General features: G+C 51.7%; 1 protein-coding gene across 1 annotated transcript in view; it reads left to right on the top strand.

Moving 5' to 3' along the window:
• Positions 1-26,555, top strand: part of CHTF18 (chromosome transmission fidelity factor 18) — a 50,462-nt gene that overhangs the window by 21,810 nt on the left and 2,097 nt on the right. Inside the window, exons 18-20 of the mRNA XM_075899806.2 lie at positions 2,131-2,261; positions 14,066-14,210; positions 19,772-19,900. Coding sequence (XP_075755921.2) covers positions 2,131-2,261; positions 14,066-14,210; positions 19,772-19,900 — 405 coding nt within the window. The remainder of the gene's footprint in view (positions 1-2,130; positions 2,262-14,065; positions 14,211-19,771; positions 19,901-26,555) is intronic.

Here is a 26,555-nt window from a genome sequence, read left to right as displayed (position 1 = left end):
TTTCAGATGCTGCAGAAAAACAAACACATACCCACCCACACACATCCAGTTGGGCTTTTTTTGTTTTTTGTTTTCAAACATGTCTGCTCATACTCCTGATTTGAACACAGCTGCTGCATTGCCAGGCTGGGTTATATTCCGGTTATCCGATGCCAAGGTGCAGTAAAAATTGTGCTCTCGCTCCTCCTGCATTTTTCCCTTGAAATAAACTAGCTGGGAAGTGCTTGTTGCCTATTGTCCTCTGTGTGCAGAACTCGGGGAGTGATGGAGGAGTCTCTTGGATTGATCAGCATTCGAGCATCTGTAAAATGTGTTCCATGTAGCACTTACTGTCTTCCTTCAGCAGTCCCAAAGGAATGAAACTCAAAGTAGCTTGTGCGTGTTTCCTCCCACTTCTCTGAGAGGCACCCTGCGGTTTACCCAACCAAACACAGCCCATTGGTGCCAGAACCCAGGAATCCTGGCTCCCAGCAGCTCAGGAGAGGATCCAGCATCGCCTCGCTGATGTGCCCACAGCTAGGTTTTGTTTCTCCCGGCGGTGCACATTCATACTTGTTAGTGCTGTGGGCAGGGGAGCACTGAAATCTCTCCTGAACGGCTGCACCAGCTCCCAGGAAACAGCCTGCAACTTCTCCCTGCTTCAGTGGACGTCTGGCGGGTGCGGAGTGCTTTTGGAGAAAAGCGGGGTACTTGTTAGGGATGTAAAATCCCTGTTAATCAGTTAACCGGTTAAACAGGCCACGTTAGGTTGATCTAGGTTTAACTGGTTAACCGACTACACGGGATCCGGGCTGGGGATCACGCCAGCCCAGCTGGAGCAGTCCCCCAGGGATCCCATCCACGGCAGCAATCCAGGACAATCCTCAATTCTTCCGACCCCTGGGAGGTCACTGCTGGAGGAAGATCATCCAGTTCCACAAGTCAGGACAAATTTTTACAAGGGCTCCGGTCCTCATGGCGTGCGGGCTTGTGCCCCGATAGCCATCCAGTGCAAAGCACATCGGAACAGCCAGGCTGGGTCCAACCGACGGCCCATCCACCCCAGTGTCCTGCCTTCCAACCGTGGCCAATTCCGGGTGCCCCAAAAGGAGTGAACAGAACAGAGAACAGGGCATCCAGTGATCCCTCTCCTGTCCCCCATTCTCAGTTTCTGACCGCTTTGGCACACGACCCTTTGCCTCCAAAAAGGAGCTATAAAGATCTCGCGCAAAAGGGCGGTTTTGTGCAAAACGGACCCGTCTGCAATGCTTGTTTTTGCGCAAAAAGCCTTGGGCAGAGATTTATGCTAATGACAGCGTGACAAATGCTAATGAGCACTTCATTAGCATACTCTGCTGGCCAAACTGTGTAGTGTAGACGTATCGCGCTCGCTCTCTCGTTGGATGGTGAAATTCCTTTGTAGAAGAATGGCTACTTGTTAAATCGAGGTGTCCAGGCGGGTTAAAATGTTCCCCTCCTGGTTTGTGTGTGTTCCTGCTTCTGATGTCTGACATATTGTCGTGTGATTCTCTAACCAATTTTACCCACCTCCTTAAGTGGTTTACACCCAGCACAATGGATCCTACAGGAGACAGAGATGGGGGTGGGCCCTTAGCACGCAGAAAGCTCTGGACTGAAGTCTCTAGGCTCTTCCCTGGATCTGTAGGCCACAGATCACAGCCCCTCGTGGTTGGCATGGGCTTTATTGCAATATGAATGCTTTGCGCTGGTTTGGCATGTCCCAAAAGCCTTCGGTTAAGAACACGGCCTCAGTCTGATGGACTTTGTTCTTGTATAGGCCTTGACAGGCAGGTCGGAATATCTGTCTCCTACCATTCCACTCTACCTCCTCCCCCTTTTTTTCCTGGCTGTTCAGCTGGACGCCGAGTTTCTAGCTGAATGGTGCCAGCGAGGTGTAGGACAGCTCCTCCTCCATAGAATAGCTGCCCTGCCCCGGGCTGTGTGTTCTCTGTGTTAGGCCACGTCACTGCTCCGTGCCTCAGTTTCCCCACCTTGCCATGGAGGATAATGCCGCTTCTGAAGGCGGTAGGCGCTCGGATCCTACGGTAGAGGGGGCCAGAGAGACGCCTTCGAGGGGTAACTGGCTGTCCCGTGTGTGAAGGAGTCTCAGCTGGGGCTGTTTCTTTCCAGGTGAGCACGCAGCTGTACAGTCTCAAGGAGAAGCAGCAGCTGGCTGACCTGATCAGCACCATGCTGGCCTATAACCTCACCTACCACCAGCAGCGCACACCCGAGGGGCAGTACGTCTACAAGCTGGAGCCGTGAGTATGCGCGCCGCAAGGGGAGGGGCAGCGAAAGGTCTTTGTGACTCAGGCACTTACCTGTGATTGCCCGGGGCCGTGAGGGGGAAGAGGAAGGCAGCTGGCTCAGGTGGAATAAGAGGAAATTGTTCTTCTCTCACACACAACTAGCCCTCGCCGCCCATAGCCACGAGAGATTGGCGAGGATGCAGTGTGGGATCAGACCAGCAACGGGCACCTGAGGGTAGCAAGTGGGCCATGAGAATGGCCGTCCTTCATCTCAGTGGGCCACAGGATTGGCTTAATTAAGCCAGGCTCCTGGGTCAGAACAGCAGCTGTTAAAATTCATCAAGAGTTTATTTTTCCTGTTCCAGAGCAAAGGCAGCCCCTGCTGTCTGGAGATCAAGGTTTCCCAGGGAAGCTGCCTACTGCTTTCCTCAGACACCTTCCTCAGAGGCAGCCGATGCCGGCCACGACCGGCAACAGAATACTGGCTCGTTGCGCCGAGCCAGTAAGCTGGCAATCTATTTGTAATGCAGTAGAACTCAGAGGGTGTGTCTAGACTACATGCCTCCGTCGACGGAGGCATGTAGATTAGCCAGATCGGCAGAGGGAAATGAAGCCGCGATTAAAATAATCGCGGCTTCATTTAAATTTAAATGGCTGCCCTGCTCTACCGATCAGCTGTTTGTCGGCAGATCGGGGCAGTCTGGACGCGCCGCGCCGACAAAGAAGCCTTTCTTGATCGGCACAGGTAAACCTGGTTTCACGAGGCATACCTGTGCCGATCAAGAAAGGCTTCTTTGTCGGCGTGTCGCGTCCAGACTGCCCCGATCTGCCGACAAACAGCTGATCGGTAGAGCAGGGCAGCCATTTAAATTTAAATGAAGCCGCGATTATTTTAATCGCGGCTTCATTTCCCTCTGCCGATCTGGCTAATCTACATGCCTCCGTCGACGGAGGCATGTAGTTTAGACGTACCCAGAGTTACAAACATCTCAGAAATAGCGGCTGCCCGTAACACTGAAATGTTTGTAGCGCCGAACAAAAAATAAGAGTTCTTTTAAAAGTTTACAACTGAACATGGACTTGATACAGCTTTGAAACTTTACTAGGCAGGAGAAACATGCTGCTGTTAAATGAAACATGCACAGAAAGTTCTTAGTTCAGTGGTCCCCAAACTTTTGGGGCTGCCGGGCGCCCGGGGGTGGGGCCACCCATACGCTGCGTGCCCGGAGCTGGCGCCACTCATGCGCCGCACTCCCGGGGCTGGCGCCGCAACTGTGCTGCACGCCCAGGGGTAGGGCCGCTCATACGCTGCGTGCCCTGGGCTGGAACAGCCCATGTCCTGTGCGCCCGGGGGCGGGGCCACCCCTGTGCTGTGCGCCTGGGACGGCACCACCAATACGCCGCACACCCGGGGCCGGCACAGACCTCGCGCCACACATCCGGGGGTGGGGCTGCCTAACTGCCGGCCCCGGCCCCGATCGCTCGGCGGGCGCACAGAAATGGCCCAGCGGGCACCATGGGGACCACTGCCTTAGTTTATCAAACTTTTTAGTTTACACTTTTTAAACTTTCCCTTTTAGTAGCTTACATTGAACACAGCACTGTACTGTTTTTGAGCTGCTTTTTTTTGGGGGGGGGGGAGGAGAGCAAGGATGTCTCTGCTGCCACCTCATTGGCTAGTACTAATTCCGGTTCCATGCAAGACGTGGTTGACTAGTCAGTTCGTAACTCTGAGGTTCTGCTGTAACATTTCAGTTGAATATGTGGCACTTGGAGTTGGTCCCAAAGATTTCCCTCTGTTAGAGCAGCAGCTGCGTTAGATCAGTGGTACGAGTACCCGAGAGAAGTCTGGGGGGGTACGTCAACACAACTGAAATTTGGAGAGAACTGAATTTTTGTTTTTAAGTTTTACAGCACTTTGTTCTTTTTGTAGATTTTACACCCAAACATTTCATTGTCCGCCCGGCTATGATTAGTTGTTTAAACAAATGTGTTGCAATGGTAGGGGGGAAAAAAATGTGTGTCTGAAAACTGTAGGTACTGGGGGTATTTAAAAAAAATTCTAAAGGGGTGCTTTATAAAAAAAAGTTGAAAAACACTGGATTAGAGCACCCAAAAGTTTTAAAAGAAAGGCCATCCAAGAAAAATGCTGAATTGATAAGACTCAAGAAACATCCATATTTTCAGCCTGGGTGTTTCTGCAATCCATGAGCTGTAGGCTGGCTAGGGTGTGTGTGTGGTGTGTGGTTTTTTTTTTTTTTTTTTTTTGGCTGCATTTCCTTTCTTTGTATTCAATGAAACTTGATTAAATGCTCAGCAGCGTCTCCTCAAGATTCAGACCAGTAATTGCAAGAATCAAAATAGCGACGGAGGACATCACAAATCGGCTCTGTTATGTAAGCAAGGCAAGAAAACTCCAGGATTAGGCTAAGCACTCGCTCCTGGCTTCCGTGTTTGGGAAAAGCCGGTATTTCAGAGGTCAGGAGCAAATGGCAAACTGGCTAAAATATCACCATTCGTTTCTCTGCCTGTTGACTTTAAACACTGCCCTCTCCTGCAGTACAAATGTTCTTTCAACCCCTCCCTTCCTTCCCACTTGCTAATCAGACTTCGTTTTATCCTCTTTAACTTTCCTCAATCTGTCTTGTCTCTCTCTTTTTTTTTTTTTTTTTTTTTTTTTTTTTCTCATTTCTGTAGAAGGTACTTTCATGGGTATTTTGGGGTCATGCCCTCTCTGCTGCAAAGCAGAGTTTCTAAATCTAGCAGCTGATGCCTTGCAATTAACAATTTAATAGGCGGATGGGTGTGAACAGCTGCTTGTATCTCATCCCTGTCAACCGAACCCCGCTTTCAGGAGCAGGTGGTTAATGGGTGTTCTCTCACTGTTGTGAGTGTCTGTTCCGTTCTAATTCTCGTTTGCTAGACTTCAGGGTTTTTTACCTGCAATAAGAAGGAATTGCTTGCAGTCTGATGGGCAAGTCAGCCCATGGGAAGAATGTACTCACTGGGAAAGCTGTGGATCTGAAAACTTTTAATTCCTTTCTGTAGAGGTAGGGGGACCCCATAAGTAGGCAGGAAAGGATTTGATGGAAACGATAAATGTCGACTTTTTTTTTTTTTTGCATGACACACAAATCAATGGGGGCGGGGGAGGAATAACTACGGATAATAGCCTGTGCTGGCAGGTTCCCCTGCACCTGTCCCAAACCCTCCACCTGCCCTCTGCAGCTCTCCCCACTCACTGGCTAGTCACCTCCAGATGCACTACCAGCACCTCCAATCAGAGCTCAACAACTTTTCCCCTGGAGTACCAGCTACATCCCTAATCACAGTGGTTCCTTCTGGTTTTATCAATTAAATCTCTTCCCAGTTCTGCCGTTGATTGACTTTTGGGGGTGGGGTCACATCCCTCTAGCTATTTGTGTCAAATGGACGTAAAATGCTTTCAAATCCACTGATAAGAAATGCTCTGAATACTGTGAACCTGTCTTTGTTTCTATAATGAGTTTAAGAGTTTGCCACGCACCAATGAGGTAAGAAAACATTATTCCCATTTCACAGGTTGGAAAAATGAGGCACAGCTAGGTTAAATGACTTGCCCAGGGTCACAAAGTTGCTCATTGACAGAGTGAGGGCTAGCACCACAGTCCACATCCCTCTCATTTGGCATTCTATGGGAGCATGGATCTTTTGATTGACCAGAATTTCACAGGGAGAGAAATGGCTTAAGAAGGTTAATTTAAGCAGTTGAATTAATTGTGGAAGTTGGATAAAATGTACACGCTGACGTGCTTCCTGCCGTATCAACTTTGATCATACTAATAATCGTGATTTTTTTTTTTGAAGTCCAAACCATACATGGCGCTGGTGCTTGTGAGTTACAAATGGGTCGAGGGAGTGTCTGAAATGGAGAGATTCACAAAGATTTTCAAAAGCACCTGCAGCATGCTGGAACTGACGTCCCATGGAATGGACTTGTGCTTCTTAACCCCCCACCCCCCCATTCAAGAAGTCTTTTGGCAAAGCACTTCCAAGGTTCATTCTGCTAAAATGCCCTGTCGTTCCAAATCCCTTATGTGTCTAAGGGGCTTAGTGATATTTTTCAGTGTATTCTCCTCCCTCCTTGTTTTGATGATGGTCTTATTCGCTCTGTGCATCAATGGGCCATCTCTTCCCAGGAATATATGAGTGTCGCTAATCCCCACTCTCCCCCCATGAAGACTTGTGGCGTTTCTCCCTTCTTGAGATGGGAGAAGGGGCAACTCTGATGCGTTTTCCCATCTGTCTGATGTTCGCAAGTTTCCACTTTCTCCCCGGGCATCCCCTCGCGCTAATACCAGAGTGAGATTGTTTTGCTTTAATCGGATTAAAGGAGGGGAAGCAGCTGCCTGCCGGCTTTAACCAGAGAGGCGTGAAGAGCCGGCGGAGGGGAAAACCCAAGATTCCTGGGGTTCTCCTTTCGCCCAAGGATCACTCGAATGCGGACGCACCTCTGCGTGTATGTTCCAGGCGCGCTGTCACGAGACCGTGTTCATCACGGATTGGGGGGTGCCGCTGGGAATCGCGCTGCTCCTTCTCGGGCTGCTCTATCTGTTTGTTTACCTGCCGGCCACGCTCCAACAATCCACCGGCGAGGAGGCCGTGAGAAACGTCACCGCGGGGCACAGTTACAATGGCCTGACCGGCCACCCGTGAAAGGCTCCCTGCTCTTGGCTGCGTGTCCATGGCGTGGATGGGTCAGCGACCAGTTTGGCAAGAGGCAGGTGCGCTCCACATCTCGTTCGAGGAGATGGGATGAGGCAGCCGGTGTGGACGGAGAGAGAGTTTGGCTTTATTCGGCTCTGTTCCCAAGGGATGATCTGGAAAGGAGAATGGATACATCCAACTCCAGGAGAGTGGCTTTCCCGGCTGGAGGATTTTGTGCACTGTGCTCTCAGAGATTCTGCATAGCGTTTCCTATCCAGCGTCCCTGGCTTGCCATGTTCTCGGCAGGAGCAGTGCACTGTCGTCTGCCTTGATTGGTCTTCTGAGCCGTGTGACTTTTTAAATCTGGCTGCTCCCTAAAGACAAGTTTGTCCAAAGGCAAGTTAGCGTCACCTCGTCAGTTCAAAGAACATAAGAACGGCCAGACTGGATCAGACCAAAGGTCCACCCAGCCCAGTGTCCTGTCTGCCCACAGTGGCCACTGCCAGATGTCTCAGAGGGAGTGAACAGAACAGGGAATCTTCAAGTGATCCCTCTTCTGTCACCCATTTCCAGCCCCAGACAGAGGCTAGAGACTCCATCCCTACCCATCCTGGCTAATAAGTATTGATGGACCTAACCTCCATGAATGTATCTAGTTCTTTCTGAACCCTGTTCAAGTCCTGGTCTTCACAACATCCTCTGGCAAGGAGTTCCACAGGTTGACTGTGTGCTGCGTGAAGAAAAACTTCCTTTGGTTTGTTTTAAACCCTCTACCTATTCATTTTATTTGGTGAGCCCTAGTTCTTATGTTGTGGGAACAAGTAAGGAAAGGACGAAAGGCGACCGCGTGCTTGGAAAAATCGACGCTCTGTAAATAGAGAACTCAACGCAAGGACAATGGTTACTTCTCGCTGTGAACTTTGTGGGTTGGGTTCCACGTTGGAAGTGCATCTGGAAATCGAGGCCGGTTTTGGCGAGAGACGAGGACAGTAGTTTTGAAGATGGCTCTGCCTAATCCGACACAGGCTGTGCTTGGTCACAGATTTACAGCACTAAAAACGAGGACTGTGTCTAACAACCTGGAGATTTCTCTCTGCATCAGGGCCATTCTCACCTTTAAATTCTCATCCATGCTCTGCACAGCTAGGAAAATGGCGTCATACTGTTTGTCAAACGTGTGTCAACTTCCCTAGGCTAACGTGCAGTAAGTAGGTTTATAGCAGAGGTCTCCAGAAGAATACAGTGTAGTGATGACTGGGATTATTGGCCTGGACATGGTCTTTAGCTTTGCAGCGCATCAGTGTAGGCAGAACTAAGCATCTAGATTTCTGTTGCTTACAGAGAGGGTTATTAATATGTGACTGACATCTCTCTCCATGTGCACGCAGGACATCAGATTCTATTGATTGAACCAGGAGTAAAGCCCGTCTTTCTTTTTCTTGGCAAAATTACTCAGGTGGTTCACAGCCTTGCCTAAGGTTTGAGTCCTGTCCATCTTGGTTTGTGTTACCACTCGATGTGAACTCACGGATGTCAACGGGGCTGCAGGAACGAATCTGTCCCTTGTTATATTTTTATTGTCCTGAATATTAGTAATAATGGCATCTTGTTCCCAGGCTAATCATTTTAAAATCTTGTGCTTTAAGTGCAGTCCACACGTGCGAGGTGCGGGGTCTGCATTTCAGTGTAATAATCTAGGAGCCAGACGAAATATAGCGAAGAGTTGTGCTAATGCAGTCTCCAAGGTGTTGTTTTGTGGGGGGGTTTTTAATCCGAGTTCAATCAAAGGCTCTATTTAAGTACAATGAAACCTTTTTCAGGCGACAACCCAAAAGACTGGAAAATTGGAATTGGCCTTCTAATAGGATGCTTAATGGAGAGGTATTATCTAGTGAGGGAGGATTGGAAATGTTCTTGGTGCGTCTGAGGTTTTAAGACTAAATGCGTTTTGTCCAGGTTTTGCTTTGCCAGCCAGAAGATGCACAATCACACTGTGCATGAACATTTAGATTTTGTTTCAAGTGATTTCTTCACAGTCGCTGAGCTGCACGCGTGTTGTGAAATCTACATATGGAGAACATGTAGAACACGTCAGTTGTGCGATGGTACACTCTCCCCCATTGTGCCTGGTTTGGGCTTCTCATGGAAAACGTTGCAAAATGTGGAAACCATATGACATGAAATGCGCCATTTGATGCAGGCGTGTGCCGTGACAGCTGATCTTATGTTTTCTGGCTGGGCCTTGGTTTGTTTTTGTTTTGCAGGCATTTTCTGTGATGTACTGTAATCGTTACTATAATGATCTAGAAATGTGTGGCGGAGTGTGATGTCCTATTTGCACTTTAGGTTGTGTGATTGTGGGTCACTGGGAAGGCACACGCTATTTCACAAGTGCCTGTGGCCATTCCAATTTAAAATAGTAAATTGTCTGTTAGTCTTGTCTCAAGTCTCTCAGTCGTGTCTCAGACCAAAGGATGTCTAACACAGAGCTCGTGCTTTAAAATATTGCGCCTGTCGTTTCAAATAGTCCTCTCCTTTAAAAGTCCTTATTTTTTCCTGCGGCTACGGATTCAGATGTCTGTCTTCTGTCTTTGTTGCCTGTCTCTGAAGGCAGCAGAGACACAATGGGAAAACTGGGAAAAGGATGCCTTTTCAAATGGCAAATTGAACGAGAGACGGTCCCTAAATCAGAGCGAATTTGTCTGGTGCATGTTTGGTTGATTTGTTTTATTGCTTCCAAGAGAAAAAGCAAGTGCAAATAAGACATACAATATTTATAATTGTTATACAAGGAGGATAATCCAGTGTCTAAGAAAGTCTCTGACTGTGTTTGTTTTAACTGCTCTGAAAAAGGCTATACACAGTCATTTTGGCTAAGCAAAGCAGTTTTATTCGCCACAGGATCCGAGCGCTGGATTTGGAGGGAAAGCCTATCTCAATCAAACAAACAATAGGAGTTGGTTATAATTAGGGATGTAAATGAGTAGTTGACTACTCAACTACCCAATAAGCATAAATTTATCGGGTAGTCAAGTGGATTACTCAACTATTTGCCCCTCCCCCCCACACACACACACATACACACACTTGCTGCCTCTGTCACGGCTCATGCCGGTCTTGGCCGCTGCGGCTCTAAACATTTAAAGTACCGAGCTACAGCGGTCCAGAGCCGCCGGAGCGGAGACTGCTCAGTCCCGTCTCCTGCTACGGCTCTGCAGAGGGCCCCCTTATCGACTAATTGCATCGACTACACGATTAGCCAGATAACTGCTATTTAACATCCTTCGTCTTAATCCTTTTCTCTCGTTGGTTGCATTCAGCGCTGGATAAGAAATTTGTGGCAGGCGGTTTCCCATACAGCTTATGGGAAGGATGCTCTAATAAAACCCATTGAAGTGGAATGGGTAGAGATACTTTGATGGCAGCATGTTTGAAAAGGCTTACAATGCAACAGGAAATGCTCCTGCAGCTTCCTCTCGCATGAAGGGCTTTGTCTCTGAACTGACCTTGGTCTGCCTTACGCGTAGAGAGCTGATTGACCAAACTGAAGAGTGATTTGCAGTCTCTTCACAACCTCTGTGTGAGCGTAAGGAATGGGGGAGGGGGTTAATTTCTCCAGCCGGCAGCTCCGACAATACTGATCTTTTGCCAGTGTGCTGACTTACTGGGGAAGACGCGAAGGCTGCCAGTTAAAACAGTGTTTCCCAAATTTTATTTGGCCTTGGAACCCTTTTGAACGCGAAAGAATTTTGCAGAACCCCTAATAACAGTCTTATATATGGAGCTAAAAAAGTAAACCACAAATAAGTAAGGATAATAATAAACAAATGCTGTACAAGGTCATGAGATCAACATTTAGTTGAATTGCACGTATTTAAAAACAAAAATCACGTTATATGGGTACAAAACATTTTTGAAATCCTAAAATGTGATTGTAACGGAATTTTCTTGCGGAACCCTTATTTTCACTTCGCGGAACCCCAGGTTTTTGCGGAACACCCTTTGGGAAACACTGGGTTAAGATGAAGGACTAGAAATGGTCTCGTTGAAGTCTCTCCCGCGTGGCTGTATGACACTGGGGAGTTAATTCTAAATCCATCCCTTGCTGAAAGCCATTGAAAATTGCTGGACTTAATCTGCAAGTGTGTAGATCTGCTCCTGCATTTATTAAACCCTGAAACTGTGCGTGTGCTGTGTGTGGGTTGGGTCTAGGGTCCAAAATCCTTGGAAATGGGTGATCGATCCCTTTGACTTCCCTGGACTATGGATCAGGAACCAAATTCCCATTAAGTGATCTAAGAGGAACTGCCACCGCAGACCAAATCTCTTTCCTTGTCCCTGGTTCTGGCCTTGTCGAGGATTAGCTGTACCCCTTGTGTTTTGCAGGATGGGGTGGGAAGTGTAGTAAATAGGCAATAAGTTGTTGAAGTTGTTTTTGACCGAACTGCAATAAAATCCATCTCCTGTGTTATTACATTGTCTATTCCCTTGTCTAGTCCACCCCTCCCCCTCTATTTCCTTAATCCTTTTTATCCGGGATTTCTCACTGAATAATCTCCAGAAAATATTTGAATGCCAGGCGACCTGTTTTATTTCAGCTTCTACAGCTCGACGGCAGAGCACTGGAACGAGAAGGAACGATACTGAGCAAAGCTGGCTCTGATGTTCAATAATTGACATTTCTGTCCGAAATACCCAGTGTGTGTGTGGAAATCTCTTTTATTGGGTCAATTATTTGGCGGTGCAAGAGACGAGCTTTTGAATTTATACCACATCCTTTTTCAGGGAGCTGTCACCGCCAAAAAGTGGATCCAGTAAAAGAGAATACTTGCCCAACCTTGCCTCCCTAACATCCTGTGGTCCACATGCCCCCACCTCATTGCAAACAACAATGGAAGACGTCTATCAACTGCTGTTGCCATAGGTCCTGGCCTTGTGCATTTCAAGGTGTCTGAGCCCTTACAAATGTTGTTCTCGGTACAGTCGGGCTGTGTATATGGGAGGAGGGAGGGATAGTGGTTCGTGAGATGGACTTGATCATTGCAGACAGCTTCCACTCACGCATGCACTTAGCTACTAAAGTGCTCTGCAATTAGACAGGCAAAGATCTGATGGCTGGAAATTTGAAGCTGGACAAATTCAGACTAGACATCGCAGTGAGGGTGATCGAAGCATTGGATCGGGTCACCGAGGGATGTGGTGGAGTCTCCATCACTGGATGTCTTTCAGTCTGAATCAGCTGATGTTCAAAGAGTGGCACCATGGATCAGCCCCAGTTGATTGTGCTCCGTACGGGAATTGCCGGGTCACTGTGTTACATAGAGGCCAGACAAGAGCATAATAGTCCCTGTATGCAGAGAGGTGTCTATGTGAAGATTTGCCCGTGCAGGGAAGATTTGGTAGTTTGGGGGTGGGAACAGAGTGCGGTACTTTGACCTGCCAGGTCACTGGGTTAAACACTGCCCAGGGTCATGGGTCTCTGAGAGTCAGTTTCACACCCTTAATAGTGACTGGCGTCTCTATTCTGGCGTTCTAGTCTGGCGTGCCTGTTGGCCCCGCAAGGAAAAGGCGAAAGACTGGGTTGATTGTGACAACAGCTGCCCTGGCTGCTACAGGCGGCTCTTTCTGAAGTATGTTGACAGAGCAGTGGGCAGAGGGTCCTTTCGCTGCTGACAGCCCCAGGGCTCTCAATCTGGCTTCTTGCACAAGCATTAAATTTGCTGCCTTCACGTTGAAACAAATGTGAAGATGTATGTCCCCTGTATGAACTTCGTACTGGTTTGGACTCTCTTGAAATGGTCCCTGCTCTGACTTCTGGCTGGCTTCACTCCATGATTTCAAAGTGCTTCTTGGCTGGGAGGCTGGTATTTAAAGATGGGGAAACCGCGGCACGAGGAGACAGCTACTTCGGCCAGGCCTACGCTAAAAGGGAAGGTCAAATCAAGGTATCCAACTTCAGCTATGTTAATTATGTAGCTGGAGCTGATGTAACTTGTTTCGAGTTTCCCCACTGCCCTCATAATGGGAGGCTTACAGGAGCAGAAGCAGGAGTACTGGCTGACAGGGGCACCCTCTGAGTTCGATTTAGTGAGTCTTTACTAGACTCACTAAATCAAACTCCGAAAGATCGATCATGGCAGCGTTGCTCTTCCATTTAGAGAGAAGACATGGCCTTACCCAAAGTCACCCACAGAAAGTTACAGTCTTCGGGCTAGAGTCAAGGTCTCTTGACTCTACCTGCCATGTGACCCCAAGACCGCACTTCCTTCCAAGTAAATAAAGGAAAGAGACTAGAAAAGCAAGTCGTGAATGTTGAATGTGACTAGGATGAAACGAAACCCAGCTCCACAAGCCTGCAGATCAGTTTAAATCAGTGGTTCTCAAACTTTTTGGCCCACAGCCTATCCCGGTCAATCCAGATGTTTTTTGCAGCCAACCTACTATGACGACAGGATGGGCTGAGGGTGCAGGGTCTGGCCGGGAGGTAGGGTGCAGGAGTAGGCTGAAAGGGGGGTTTGGATGGGAGGGAGGGTACAGGATCAGTCTGGGAGCGTGGGGGTCTCGGCGGGAGGGAGGTGCATGAGGGAGATGAGGATGGGGGGTGCTTACCTGGCTCTGCCTCCCACTGCTCCCATTGACCATGATTCAGGCCAATGGGAGCTGCAGGGAAAACCTCTAGGCGAGTCGTTTCCTGTGCTACCGGGGGAAGGAGGAGCGGCAGCGTGTGGAGTCGCTTTCTTCCCCCTCAAGCCGGATCCAGACCATGAGGCTCGCCCCCTCCCCCGCTGGCACTGGCGCTCCGACCTTGTGGGGGCTGAGGCGGGGTTGGAGCACCAGAACAAGCTTCCGACTGCAAAGGAGGGGGGAGCCGGGAGCCCATGGGCCACCTGCAAGACAGCCATGGACCACTAGTGGTCCACGGACCACACTTCGAGAACCACTGGTTTAAATGAACCTCTGAGCCTAGATTTTCAGGGTAAGGTTTTCAAGGCTCATAGGGGAGCTACCTTTCCCCGCTGCCCTCTGTTCCTTTCTAAAAACCTGCCTCTTAGCCAAGGGCTGCCAGACAGTACCCACCAATGTTAACCCGCTCGGTTTCATTCCCCCGACTCTGTTCTTTTCTCCCCTAGAAATGTGGAAGACGTCTGCAGATTCCCGGACCTACCGGCTAGGAAACCGTTGACGTACCAGGCCAAGCAGCTGATTGCAAGAGAAATCGAGCTGGAGAAGATGAGGAGGACGGAAGCTATGCTACAGGCTCGGAACACCAGCCAGGTAGGAGGGGGCGCCGGTAACGGGAGATGGCCCACAGCCGTGGTTGTGGCTGAAAGGCTGCAAACGTGACAGACTCCTTGAGTTCTCTGGGGCATGTTGAGCGTAGGTAGGTTGCACGGATCATAGGGCCAATGGCAGCATTCCTGTTACGCTCAGAGGCCTAGACTTATGATCATGGATGGCTCGTTACATGGCACACGCCCTAAACGAGGGCGTGATTCCAAAGCAGGGTGCCTGCAATGACTTTAAACCGGCCCCTTTTAAAGTGATGCAATGTGGCGATCTCTGATTCGCCTTTGAAAAGCCTTAGCTATAGGTGTTGGTCTCTTGCGTTGTAAAACTCCCCCTCGCTCTCGCCTTTGTGGGATCAGCTGTGTCTGCCCCATGATGGCAACGAAGAGGGGAAAAGCTTTGACTCTGAAGCAAAGTGCACTGAGAGAGCTCTCCTTTGGCAAGTGAAAATCCAGAGTAAGCGTAACCCACACACATAGGTTTTGTCTACACTGCCCGGGGCTTTTCGGCAGAAGATATGCAAATCGTGCTCTCATTTGCATATCTTCTGCCGATCCTTTTTGCGGAAGAGGTTTTGCCGCTAAAAAGTCCAATATAGACGGGGCCATTTGTCGGGGGAAAAACCCCTTTTTCGCAAGATCTTGTAAACCTCATGTTTTGAGGAATAAGGGGTCTTGCGAAAAAAGGGGGTTTTCCGTTAAATGGCCCCGTCTATACAAGGCATTTTAGCGGCAAAACCTCTTCCGCCAAAAGGATTGGCAGAAGATATGCAAATGAGAGTGCGATTTGCATATCTTCTGCCCAAAAAACAGGCAGTGTAGACAGCCTTAGTGTGGTTCACCGTCCCATGGAGTGGCACATAGACCACTTGCAGCGAGAGAGAAGAATAAGGGAGTTCTACAACCTAGGCTGGGAGTCAGCTGGTTTTATAGCTCAAGCTGTAGAAGCTCCTATACTAAATTCCAGAGGTCCCAGGTTCAAATCCGCCCAGTGACAGATACATAAGCCCTCCTGCTAATCTTTTCCACCCCTGTGTGGAATAATTTTATGTGCCCCCAGGCAATTGTGCACCACCAATAGAAACGCAAAACCTAGCTGTGGGCGCTCTGCTAATCAGCGGGGCGGCATTTGAAATTCTCCCGAGCGGCTGCACAAGCGCCCACCTCACCGGGGGATACCGCCTGCCCTTCCACCTGAACGATTTGCTGGCTGTGCACCAGCAGCTTTAAGCCTGTCCTTGGCTTGCACCGTGTGAAACGTGCCCCGTTAACGTGGAGACTGATCGATCTTTAGGCTTTGAGCATCTCCGGACACAAACCACACCGGTGTTCTCTGCAGCGCTAGAAGCACGGTTGGCTCTTAAAACCTGTCCCAACTTCCTCCCTTCTTCCTCCGCATCGAGGCAGCCTTTTGCAAATGGCCCATCTACCTGCTGAGACTCCAGTAATGAACCCTTAACCAAAACGTAAATCACTGGAAGCAGTAGCCCGAAGTCGTTCGGAGTTTGTCCCGCCGCCATGCAGCTTGCGTGTTTCCGTCACGCGGCTGTGCGGAGAGATGCTCCGGCACCTGCTTGCTGGAGGATCATTGGCGTGGTGTTCTTTATTATCAGACCTCCCGTCCCACCTTTGTCCCAACGCCCGCCAGGAACAGGCAGCCATTTCGTCCCTCGCTGAAACACAGCTACCTCAGCAGCTGGAAATGGTCTTCTCACAGCACCTGTGTCTTCGGCTGCCTGCAGTCTCCCTCTCCCCTTCACCTCTGTGACTAGGAGCAGCTCCTAAACTCAGCCAGGAGAGGGACCCGGTAAATCCCCCGTTGGGCCTGACACGTTCCAGCCAGTAGAGGGCAGCACTATGCGCACACATCTGTCTCGGTGGCCGTAGCGTATTGCTGATGTGCCTTTTGCAAAGGCTTGCCTCCGTGTGAAGAGGGAATGGAAGGAGGGGAACCGAGGCACAGTGGGGATGGCTAATTGGCGCCAACAGTGCTTCAGAGAACACTGAGCAAGTGTGCTTTGAATCCTGAGAGGCTTAAAGGCTACATAGCTACCGGCTTCATCCTTTGCATCCCTCCGCGATGGCTGGTCCCCTCTGTGATGCTAAAGTTCTGCCTAGTGCGTTGGTTTTCCCTGCCTGGACGCTGTGACCTCGGCCCCGCATGTCGGTTTCCACTCTCGGGGCACTCATGCCGCAGCGGATTCTGACAGAGTTGTCCCCCTCACCAAAGGCTTTGGCTTGGGAAGATGAGGAGACTCAGAAACGGCATCCTCGAGGCCCCTGTGATTCTGGTGGCTTTACCCCGAGCCCTGCTGTGGTGCCGTGCGGTGAGATAATTAGTCCTTGAGAGCCGGCAGCTCGCAGGAGAGGGTGTTTTTCAGGGAGGGTGAGTGGGGAAAAGCGACATTGTACCAGTCCCTGCGGGATTCTTGTTTACATGACTCCCGCGATCGAGAGGAGGAGCTGGGCTGAGATGTTCCGAAGAGTATGGCAAATAATTGCTAAGGTGCTAGGGTTGTGGGGGTTTTTTAATTGTCACTTTTGTTATTAATGTTTATTACGCCAGTGCCCAACCTGCACAGGGCAGCACCCACACACACTCTCGAACAGCTGTCTAAACAAAAAAGCCAGACGTTGAGTTACGAGAGCTCCGTTCAGGCTCCTTTAGGGGAAGGCAAATGGGACTTTGTCCAGCTCTTGTGAACTTTGATTCCCAGCCAGTGGAGAGAAAAGTCTGATCAGAAGGAAAAATGCCACTTGAATGAGCAGGGCAGGACTGAGTTCTTGGCAGGGATTTGGGGTACGTCTACACTGCCCACTAAACCATGGGTGTGACTCTGGTTTGGGCCCAAGACCCCTTTTTCCCCCACACACAGATCTGTCTGACTGGAGTAAGCAAACACTCCAGACCCAGGCCCAAAGGACGGGGTTGAGGGGGCCATAGGTCAGAGCCTGGATCCAGGTCCTGTCATTTTGCAGTGTGGATGCAGCTGAAGCCACAAACCGGAGCCAGGACAGCACAGTGCAGGCTGGGTGTGTCAGCACGGCCCTGAGACTTGGGTCCAACAGTGTGTGCAGTGTGGACGCTCAGGCGTGGGAACACCGAGTCCATAAGCCTGTGTCCCACCGTCAGGGCCAGGTGGACACATTAGGCCTCCACTCACTTCCAATGGGGAAAGGTCACCCAGGGCGTCTCCGGAGTCCGCTGGGCCCTAGAACTCTGAACGAGCGTGTGTTTGGGGCCGGTTCTGAAGCAGGCCTGGGGGGGAGGATGCTGGGATGCCCGTTTTGTCTGGGCCGCTCGACAGGACACGACGGGAGCCCTGAGATGCCTCGTGTTCTAGGGGGGCAAAGGCAGGCGGAGCCCTTGTCTCGCCTACGGCCTTCGTGTGGCTGGTCCTGGTGGCAGAGCTCATGGAAAGGGGGGGGCCATCTTCTGGCCAAGCAGCTTGGTCCCCTCGTTGTGTGCTAATGCCACAGAAATGGGCATGAAGAGTTCCGGGTGCCCCCCACCCTCTCTGCTAAGCCCCCGCCTGTTCTAGTGCCTTCTCCAGCCAGGAGAAGAGCGACACTTCGAGAAAGCCGGTAGTGTGCCATCTGAAGGGCCCAACAGGCAATTGGAGGCTAGTCCCCTGGGGTGGCCGGCTCTTCCTCCCCTTGGGAGCCACGGGCTGAGCTGCCCGCTGGCTTCACTAAACCAAACCAAGTGAGCCCTGTTCCAAGTGAAACTGCCCAGCGACGTCTCTTCGCTCACCTCCCAAGGAAGCCAAAACCCATTGAAATCCCTTTCCAGAGAGGTGTGTCCTCTACCATTTGGAAGTTTCTTTGGTCCCTGTTGGCGCGACAGCCAGGCAGAGGGGAAAATCATCCAAACGTAGGGTTTTTTTATTTCCAGGCTGGTAGAAGCGTGGTACAGACTCACCTTGTGCGGCAAATGCACCTGGACTTCCCAGCGTAGCTCCGGGTTCCATTCTGCTCGGTGCTTCATACACGCAGTCCAGATGCTAGACAACTCTCACTCTAAATAGACAAACCAGACAAGGGAAAGGAGAGGCAAGACCAGCAAAGCAATTGGCCTCAAGTCAGCACAACAGAACAGTGCCAGATCTGGGCCTGGACCTAAGGTCTCTTGGCAACTAGCTCAGTGCCCCAGACTCCACTGTCTTCTCATTGTAGCTGCACCCACAACCCACCCAAAGAGCTATGACAACAGCACAGCGGGTTGGCTGACCCTGGGGCCTTTGATAGGGTGATGCATGAAATTCACACTCAGATGTTCCAATGCAGAGGGTTCCCATAGCAAGTGTCATGTGAAAAGGTGACCTTCAGAGCTGAGAACTAGTCTACACCAAATGGAAGATCGCTCTTCCGTGATTGATCTTCCGGAGTTCGATTTAGCGAGTCTAGTTAAGACTTGCTAAATCGAACTCAGAGAGCATGATATCTGGTACTCATGGGCGGTATCACGGGCGTCTGGTACTCCTGCTTTTGCGAGGAGTAACGGAAGCCATTGGGAGCATGTACTCCCTTCAGCCTCCGGCTTTGGGGATGCCGCCAAATGGAATACTGTGTACAGATGTACTTGAATACTGCATACGGATGTGGTCTCCTCATCTCAAAAAAGATATACTGGCATTAGAAAAGGTTCAGAGAAGGGCAACTAAAATGATTAGGAGTTTGGAACGGGGCCCATATGAGGAGAGATTAAAGAGACAGGGACTTTTCAGCCTGGAAAAGAGGAGACTAAGGGGGGATAGGCTAGAGGTCTATAAAATCATGAGTAGTGTGGAGAAAGTGAACAAGGAAAAGTTATTTACTTGTTCCCATAATATAAGAACTAGGGGCCACCAAATGAAACTAATGGGCAGCAGGTTTAAAACAAAAAGTAGTTCTTCACACAGCACATAGTCTATCCGTGGAACTCCTTGCCGCAGGAGGTTGTGAAGGCTAGGACTATAACAGAGTTTAAAAGAGAACTAGATAAGTTCATGGAGGTTAAGTCCATAAATGGCTATTAGCCAGGATGGGTAAGGAATGGTGTCCCCAGCCTCTGTTTGTCAGAGGGTGGAGATGGATGGCAGGAGAGAGATGGCTTGATCATTATCTGTTCGATTCACTCCCTCTGGGACACCTGGCATTGGCCACGGTCGCCAGATAGGATACTGGGCTGGATGGACCTTTGGTCTGACCCCATCTGGCTGTTCTTATGTTCGAATTCGGCTTAAGATAAGCCAACTCCCACGATGTATTTTAGGTGGCTGGAGTTGCCTACCTTAAGCTGAGCTGCTGGGTCTAGTGTAGACCTGGCCTGAGTTACACCCCTTAACTATCTGCATTTGTAACCAAGGATGTTGCTTAACCTGCTGTTGAACTTTCCAGGGGGAATTGTGGTTGTTTCACACTGCATTTTATGGGTGAAGAAGGAAGAGGTTGTTCATAGAGAGCAACTTTGACCTTCAGAGGATCAGTGGTTTGTCCGCAAGAGAAGAGAGGAGAAGGAGGAGCTGTAAACACAGTGTGGTTTGTCCGAGTAAACCTCCCTCGTTACAGGTGTCAGAAGAAAGCCTCGGTGAAACCCAAGGTAAACCAAGTGCGAAGCCAGGACTGCCCACGTCCAACGTCCGCAACCATGAGCAGCGTCTCCAGCACATCGTGAAGAAAGCTGCTTTTGATGAAAAGGTGAGACATAAGCCCCTCTGCAAGGAAGGGAGGTGAAAGGAGGTTGGCTGGCCCAATGCCTGGGGTGGTGGCACATGGAGTTGTTCCTGTGCTGAGGTCAACAGTTCAAATCTGGCCCGGGTAAAGTTGTTCTCATCTGGCAGCTGCTTGTTGACATATATTGTTGGTTTGCGGTGAACAACAAAAATGATGAGGGGTTTGGAACAGCTGCCATGTGAAGAGAGATTAAAGAGACAGGGAGTTTTCAGCTTAGAAAAGAGGAAACTAAGGGCGGATATGACAGAGGTCTACAAAATCATGTAGGGTGTAAAGTAAATAAGGAAAAGTGATTTACATGTTCCTGTAACATAAGAACTGGGGATCACCTAATGAAATGAATAGGTAGCAGGTTTAAAACAAACCAAAGGAAGTTTTTCTTCATGCCGTGCACAGTCAACCTGTGGAACTCCTCGCCACAGGATGTTGTGAACACAGGACTTGAACAGGTTTCACAAAAGAACTAGATAAGTTCATGGAGGAGTGATCTCTCAATGGATATTAGCCAGGGTGGGTAGGAATGAGTGCCAGAGGAGGGATCGCTTGATGATTCCTTGTTCTGTTCATTCCATATTGGGCACCTGATATTGACCACTGTTGGAAGACAGAATACAGGGCTAGGTGGACCTTTGGTCTGACCCAGTATGGCCATTCTTAACAGCACAGTATCTGAGCTGGCTGACTGTGCTTCCGAAGGCCTGGTCTCCACCTAAAACTTATGTCCACTAAGCTGTATCACATAATGTCTGTGGAAAATTTCACACCCTGCAAGGTGTAGTTAAATTAACTTAAGCCCCATTTTAACCTCTGTTGTTCTCCGTGGCACACCTCCGACTGCTTCGCGGCACACCGGTGTGCCACAGAACGCAGTTTAAGAAACACTGTGCTAGACAATATCGACATTCTCTGGTTCGGCACCGGTCAGGCCTCAAGAGAGGTTCAACTTGTACAGTGAAAGGAAAACTCCGTCCGTGGCTGCAATGAGTGTCTGCACCACAGCAGCGTATGTGTAGACGTACCCTAAAGGGGCTGCAATTTTTCATGGCATTTAAGTGACTCTCTGCCCCTTTTTTTGCTTGTTTGTTTAACCAAAAAAGGTCTGTTCTTTGGTATCAAAGCAACCCCTTTCCCCACTGTTGCCCGCCTGGAGACATCCCCCTCTTTCCTGACTGATCAGATCTATCGGTGGGGCTTTGGCACAAGTCTGTAGCATGGCTAGACGTGCCCTCTTACAAAGGAAACACTACACCAAGCCCCGCTCCGTGGCTGACTGAAGATGACGAGCTCAAGGTGCCCTTTGAAAAGAGCGGGGAGTAACCCTCTCACGACAGGCACGTGAGCTATTGTGGAGCCTTGGGGTGGCTCCTCCAGCAGCTTCCTGGCTCCGCGTCACTTGGCACCAAGCTTGAGGAGGGTGAGAGGCCATGAAGGTGGAGGCTGTAGAGACTGGTGTCAATTGGCCTCACTCCGTTGGCTGTTTTGGAGCTAGGCTGGATTGGGCCCCTGTATGTATAAGGCCTGTACCTGTTTTGGGTGGAATGAGCGGCCGGGCCTGCTTGCGCGCGCTCAGAAGGGTTTAGCTCAAGGAGCTGTGCGTCAGAGGGGTCGCTAAGTAACCCGGCATCCGTTGCCTCTGCCAACCGGCCTTGGGAATTTTCATGTCCTGGGAGCCAGGAAACCAGCGATCTTCCGGGAGGCTGTTGCAACAGCCGGGACCTGACTGAAACCCCATTTCCTGAGGCGGCAGGGGGTGTTGCTGGTGCGTGAGCAGAACTGCGGCACCCGCTGCAAGCAGCCTTCTCCTCCGCCCCGCTCTGCCTGTGGCAGCAGCGAGGGCCTCCGGCTAGTGCGGCGGGTCCTGGGGAGCAGGGAGGGTGTCGTGACGAGACTGAGGGAGAGCGGTCGATCACGGATATTTATAAACCTCTGCTCTGCGAAAACAAAGGGATTCGATACCCGGCTTCCCTTAAATGCCTCCGGGATTTTTTTTTTATAGTGCGCTCAGCAGCGTGATTAAATATTGATGGCAGAGTGACCAACCGACCATGCAGCAGCTGCATCGGTAGCCATGTTGATCAGCCTGCCTCAGTGTCGTCCGGGCCGCATCCTCACACGGCGTCAATCCTTGCCTTGCCGTCGAATTGTGCGGCGCTCGGCTGACTCGCGCCAGCTGGGGAGGTGGGCCTTCCCCTTCCTGGCATGGCCAAAAGTGGGAAACCCGGCTGCTGGCGTGAGGGGGGGGAGACTTGTGAAACAGACGGTCGGAGGCTTTGGGAGGCCGGAGGAGGGGGTACGACCGTGGGAAGCTTGTTCTGTTGTTACCTGAAGTGCATTGTAGCTCAGCCTCCTTGCCCGGACCAGTGCAGTGCCCGGTGCCGAGGCTCCCCCATGAACCCCAACTTGTGTGACATTGTGAGACCCACCCAGAGCCGTCGGGTTCTCTCTCGGCCTGCTTACGACTCTCGGTGCCTTCCTGCCGTGCTGCTGTGGCTCAGGGCTCTGTCCTTAGCGACGGCCTACAGGGGTGAGGTTTCACTCTGCCTCCCACCAGTCTCTTGACCCGTTCCAGGCCCATGTCTCCCCGGATCTGCCCCCCGAAGTTCTGGACTGGGACTTCTCCCCTCTGGGCCCTCTCCCGCGAAGGCATCACCTGTTCATTTCGGAAAGTCACTGGTCAAGCGCCACGCGCCCGGCTTACCCAAAATCACACGGCTGGCTTTAAACGCCTGAGGTGCTGTAAGAAGAATAGATCGGGGGGGCTCTTTTCATTTGCCTTCTGCGCCGAGCTGTCAGGGTGCCCCCGGCTCGCGTTCTGATGCTTTCTCCGTCCCGTGTGGGCGAGACGCTTCCTTTTCCTTGAGGAACCAAGGCTGAAACCCTCGCAGCTCCGCTTGGTTCCGGGAGCTGGGCCTTTAAGGAAACCCGTAGGTATCACGAGACTCGCTGACAGAATGAGGAGACTTGGCCGTACTGAGTCTGCGAAGCTCGCGCACCAGACACCAAAAATAGACAATTTGGTAGGAAAATCATAGGCCCAGAGATCAAATAGGGACTGGGGATGTAAATGGTTAACTGGTGTAGGGGCTGCTTGGGTCAGCCAGAGAAGCCCCTGTCCATAGTGGGCCTGGTCCCACCCACCCCTCAGGTTACATGCTGGCCCCCCAGGAGCGGAGCCAGCAGGAGCTGCCGGGCCCGCTTCCAGGGAGACTTGGCTGCGAGTTTCTATATAAGCTTTAGGCTGCAGATCCCGCCGATTTGTAAATGACGTTTTACATCCCTCCTGCAGGTTGGACCTCCCTGGTTTGGCACCCTCGTGACCGAACTGTTTTTTTCTGGACCAGGGGAGGTCATTTCTGGCTCCCCTGTTGCTCCCCTCCCCCCCCCCCCCCAGACTACCCTCCCTGGCTCCCAGCCCTCTCCCCCCCTCGCAGCCCAGCTCATCCACACGTCACCCCCTCCCCTGCATAGTGCAGTGGGCTCCCCCTCCCCCAGCACCCCCCCCCTGCGGTGCACTGGGGCGCTCTGATCCTGGAACGTCCGTGGCCCTGCTGGAGCAGAGAGCACCGGTGTGTAGAAGTGAAAAGCAGCTCGTGCGCGGTACCCAGAACATCAGCACAGAGCTGCACCCTCCAGCTTGCTCCTCCCATGTCGGCGAAACTCTCTGTTCTCTGCAAGTCACCTCTTGCTTCTGGACACTTCCTTGCGTGCCCTCTGCCCTCGTGGGGTGCACGGGCGGCAGCGCCATGGGGGGGGGATGCACGGGCAGTGCTCCATAGCAGCGCCCTGCTTCGGCTGCTGACTCCCCTTCCTTTCAGCCCCCTTTGCCTTTCACTGGGGGCTGCCGTTTCTTCTTTTCTTTCTCTCCGTTCATGGCCGTTCCTGATGCCCCAGAGCGGGACACGGCCTCCTTCCACGTTGACGCCTTTCCACTAGCTTTCACGTCTCCACCACGGTCTGTCCCCGGGATTCACAAATAAGAGGTGGGCTGCAGCAGCCCCCAGCCACTGGGGGGTTGCACCCTCAGCCCCCTGTCTGCCCCGCTCGTCTCTCGTGCACTGGGGCATCGGGCCCTGCACCTGCCTGCTCCTCCGCCTCCTTCCCAGCACTGTCGGAGCGTGCAAATCACCTGATTTGCACACTCAGAAGGTGCCAGGAGGGGGAGGAGCAGTAAGTGCAGGACTCGGGTGCCTCCGTGTGCGAGAGGCGCGTGGCGGGGGAGGAGACCGCAGGCCACAAGTGAAGCCCCCCCCCCGCCGGGGCCACAGGAGTTGCACCCCCTCGCCCTCCCCCCAGCTATAATTACAACTCTCTACATGACGATACACGCCTGTGTTCCGGACCCAGCTCAGGCTTCCCTACAACACAGCCCCTGGCCTGTCTTTATACAAAGGCATCTCGTCTACAGCCCGTGGATTCCAGGGCCGTCTCTTGGGGGGTCAGCCTCCGCTGGGGCGTCTGCATGCTGATGGTCACTGGGCCTGGACGCTCCCGCTGTCTTGGGGCCAGGTGGGGTTTGGATCAGCTGTCTATGGGGGAGAGGCGCTCTCCATCTGCCGAGCTCCCAAGCCAGCCCCTTCCCCTCCTGCTCTGCCGTTGGCTGTGTACCTGGGAAATGCTGATCCTAGCCAAACAGGCTGGGCAAAGCTTTCCGGGCAGCAGCCACGCCCAGGATGCGAGGCTGTTACCCACCGGCAAAATGCTTGGAGTTATTTCTAATCCAGTGGATCGTGATGCACCAGTAATCTCATCTAGGGGGAAATCAAGTTAATGGCAGATAGAGCGGGTAAGCCGTAGGGAAGATAAGCTCCGTGGCTTGGAGGATGTAAAATCCAACCAAGAACCAGAGACCACGTTTTAAAAATAACGAATAAATACATTCCAAGGCCTCTCGGCTCGTGGCATCGTTTTTTCTTCTCCTGACCTTGTCGGATGTTGCAGCAGGACCTGGCTAATTCACACTAAGCGCCGAGAGATGCATCGTGAACTGGTAGATTCGGGGAACGAGGGAATCGGCAAATAACCGGAGCAGGGAAAAGAAAAGCGAATGCGTCAAAATCGGCTTTGCTTCTTGCTAGACAGGCTGTGTTGTCAAGGGCACCTACTCTCCCAATTATTGCCGTTTGCAGCCTCAGGCGCCGTGCTTGCTGCTCTCCGGCTCCTAAATCATCATGCAGCAAAAATTGCTCTCATCTGTCCAGCGGGAACGCCGCACTCCAATCTCACACAGCAGCTGGGGTGACCCATATATTCACGGCCTCAGGTTGTTTGTTGTCACTCTATAGCCAGGGATGTAGCTGAGGCCAGGTCCACGCTGGGGGAGAAATTCAACTTTAGATGTGCCACTCCAGCTACGAGAATAGCGTCACAGGAATCGACGTGCCGGAAGTCCAATTTCCATGGCAGCCCCAGTGCTGGAGGTCGACGGGAGAAACTTTCCCATCGACGTCCCTTAATCAGTAAATCCCCTTTAATCAGTGAAATGGGGCTGAGCGGGGGGCTGACTGGACTGGAGCAGCCCCCTGACACGACAGGGGCTTCTCCTGCCTGACTGGAGCACCCTTCGCCTGAGGTAGCGTGCTCTGGCCAGGCTGGGGGCCCGCTGCGGCTGGTACCAGCTGAAGGCAGGGAGCTGAGGTGACTCCTCCAGTGGCCTAGTGGATAAGGCATCAGCCTCCGGAGCCTGGGGTTGTGGGTTCAAATTCCGCCTCCCTCTGGCCACCCCAGGAGTAGCTGGGCAGGTGGCCCTGGGTGGGAGCTGGCACCTGCTGGAGGTAGGTAGGATATGGCAGTGGCTAGAGGTAGGGAGGTGTGTTGGTTCCTCCAGTGGCCTAGTGGATAAGGCATCTGCCTCCGGAGTGCAGGGTTTGGGGTTCAATTTCCACCCCCCTCTGGCCAGCCAAGGAGTAGCTGGGCAGGTGGCCCAGGGTGGGAGCTGGCAGTGGCTGGAAGTAGGGAGGTGTGGTGGTTCCTCCAGTGGATAAGGCATCTGCCTCTGGAGTGCAGGGTTTAGGGTTCAAATTCCACCCCCATGGCAGGGGCCAGGCAGCCATCATCAGCCTTCTCCTGGCTGGAGCTGGCACCCACAGGAGGCAGGAAAGTGGGGTGGGCCCTCCACCCACAGAGTAGCACAGCTGCTCCGGCCGGGCTGGAGCACCCACAGCACAGCGGGACCGGCTAGCCCGGAGCAGCTCCCTGCCTGTGTCGGCAATCGGTTAACTATTAACATTCCTTTACGCTGCCACCTTGGACTGGCGTAGCTCCAATGACGGCGGAGAAGCGAGAGCAGCAGAGCACAGAATGTGCTTCCCGCTGGATCCTACAGCCCCGTCACCCCCCTGCTCCCTCACCAAGCTCAGCCCACTCACGTGCCGCTCAAATCCGAGGCGGGCTGTTGAGCTGGTACCTTTAAATATTTGGCCACACATACTGCGGAATGGCCTGTACGAGGCTCCATAGGCAAACCAGACCGGTGTCCTCTGAGCTCAATAGCAACAGTCCCATTGAGTTCAGGGGAGCCAGGGTTTCTCCCCATTATACCTGCGCATTGTATCCCGTCTTAGTACGCAGAGAACGTGTTTTGTGTTTCTTATGGGGACCTGCTTATGGCATTTGTCAGCAA

Source organism: Pelodiscus sinensis, chromosome 15 (genome assembly GCF_052426305.1).
Source record: "Pelodiscus sinensis isolate ZL-2025 chromosome 15, ASM5242630v1, whole genome shotgun sequence".
NCBI classification, from domain to species: Eukaryota; Metazoa; Chordata; order Testudines; family Trionychidae; genus Pelodiscus; species Pelodiscus sinensis.
The sequence above is the reverse complement of the archived record's forward strand: the minus strand, read 5'-3'. Positions and strand labels throughout refer to the sequence as shown.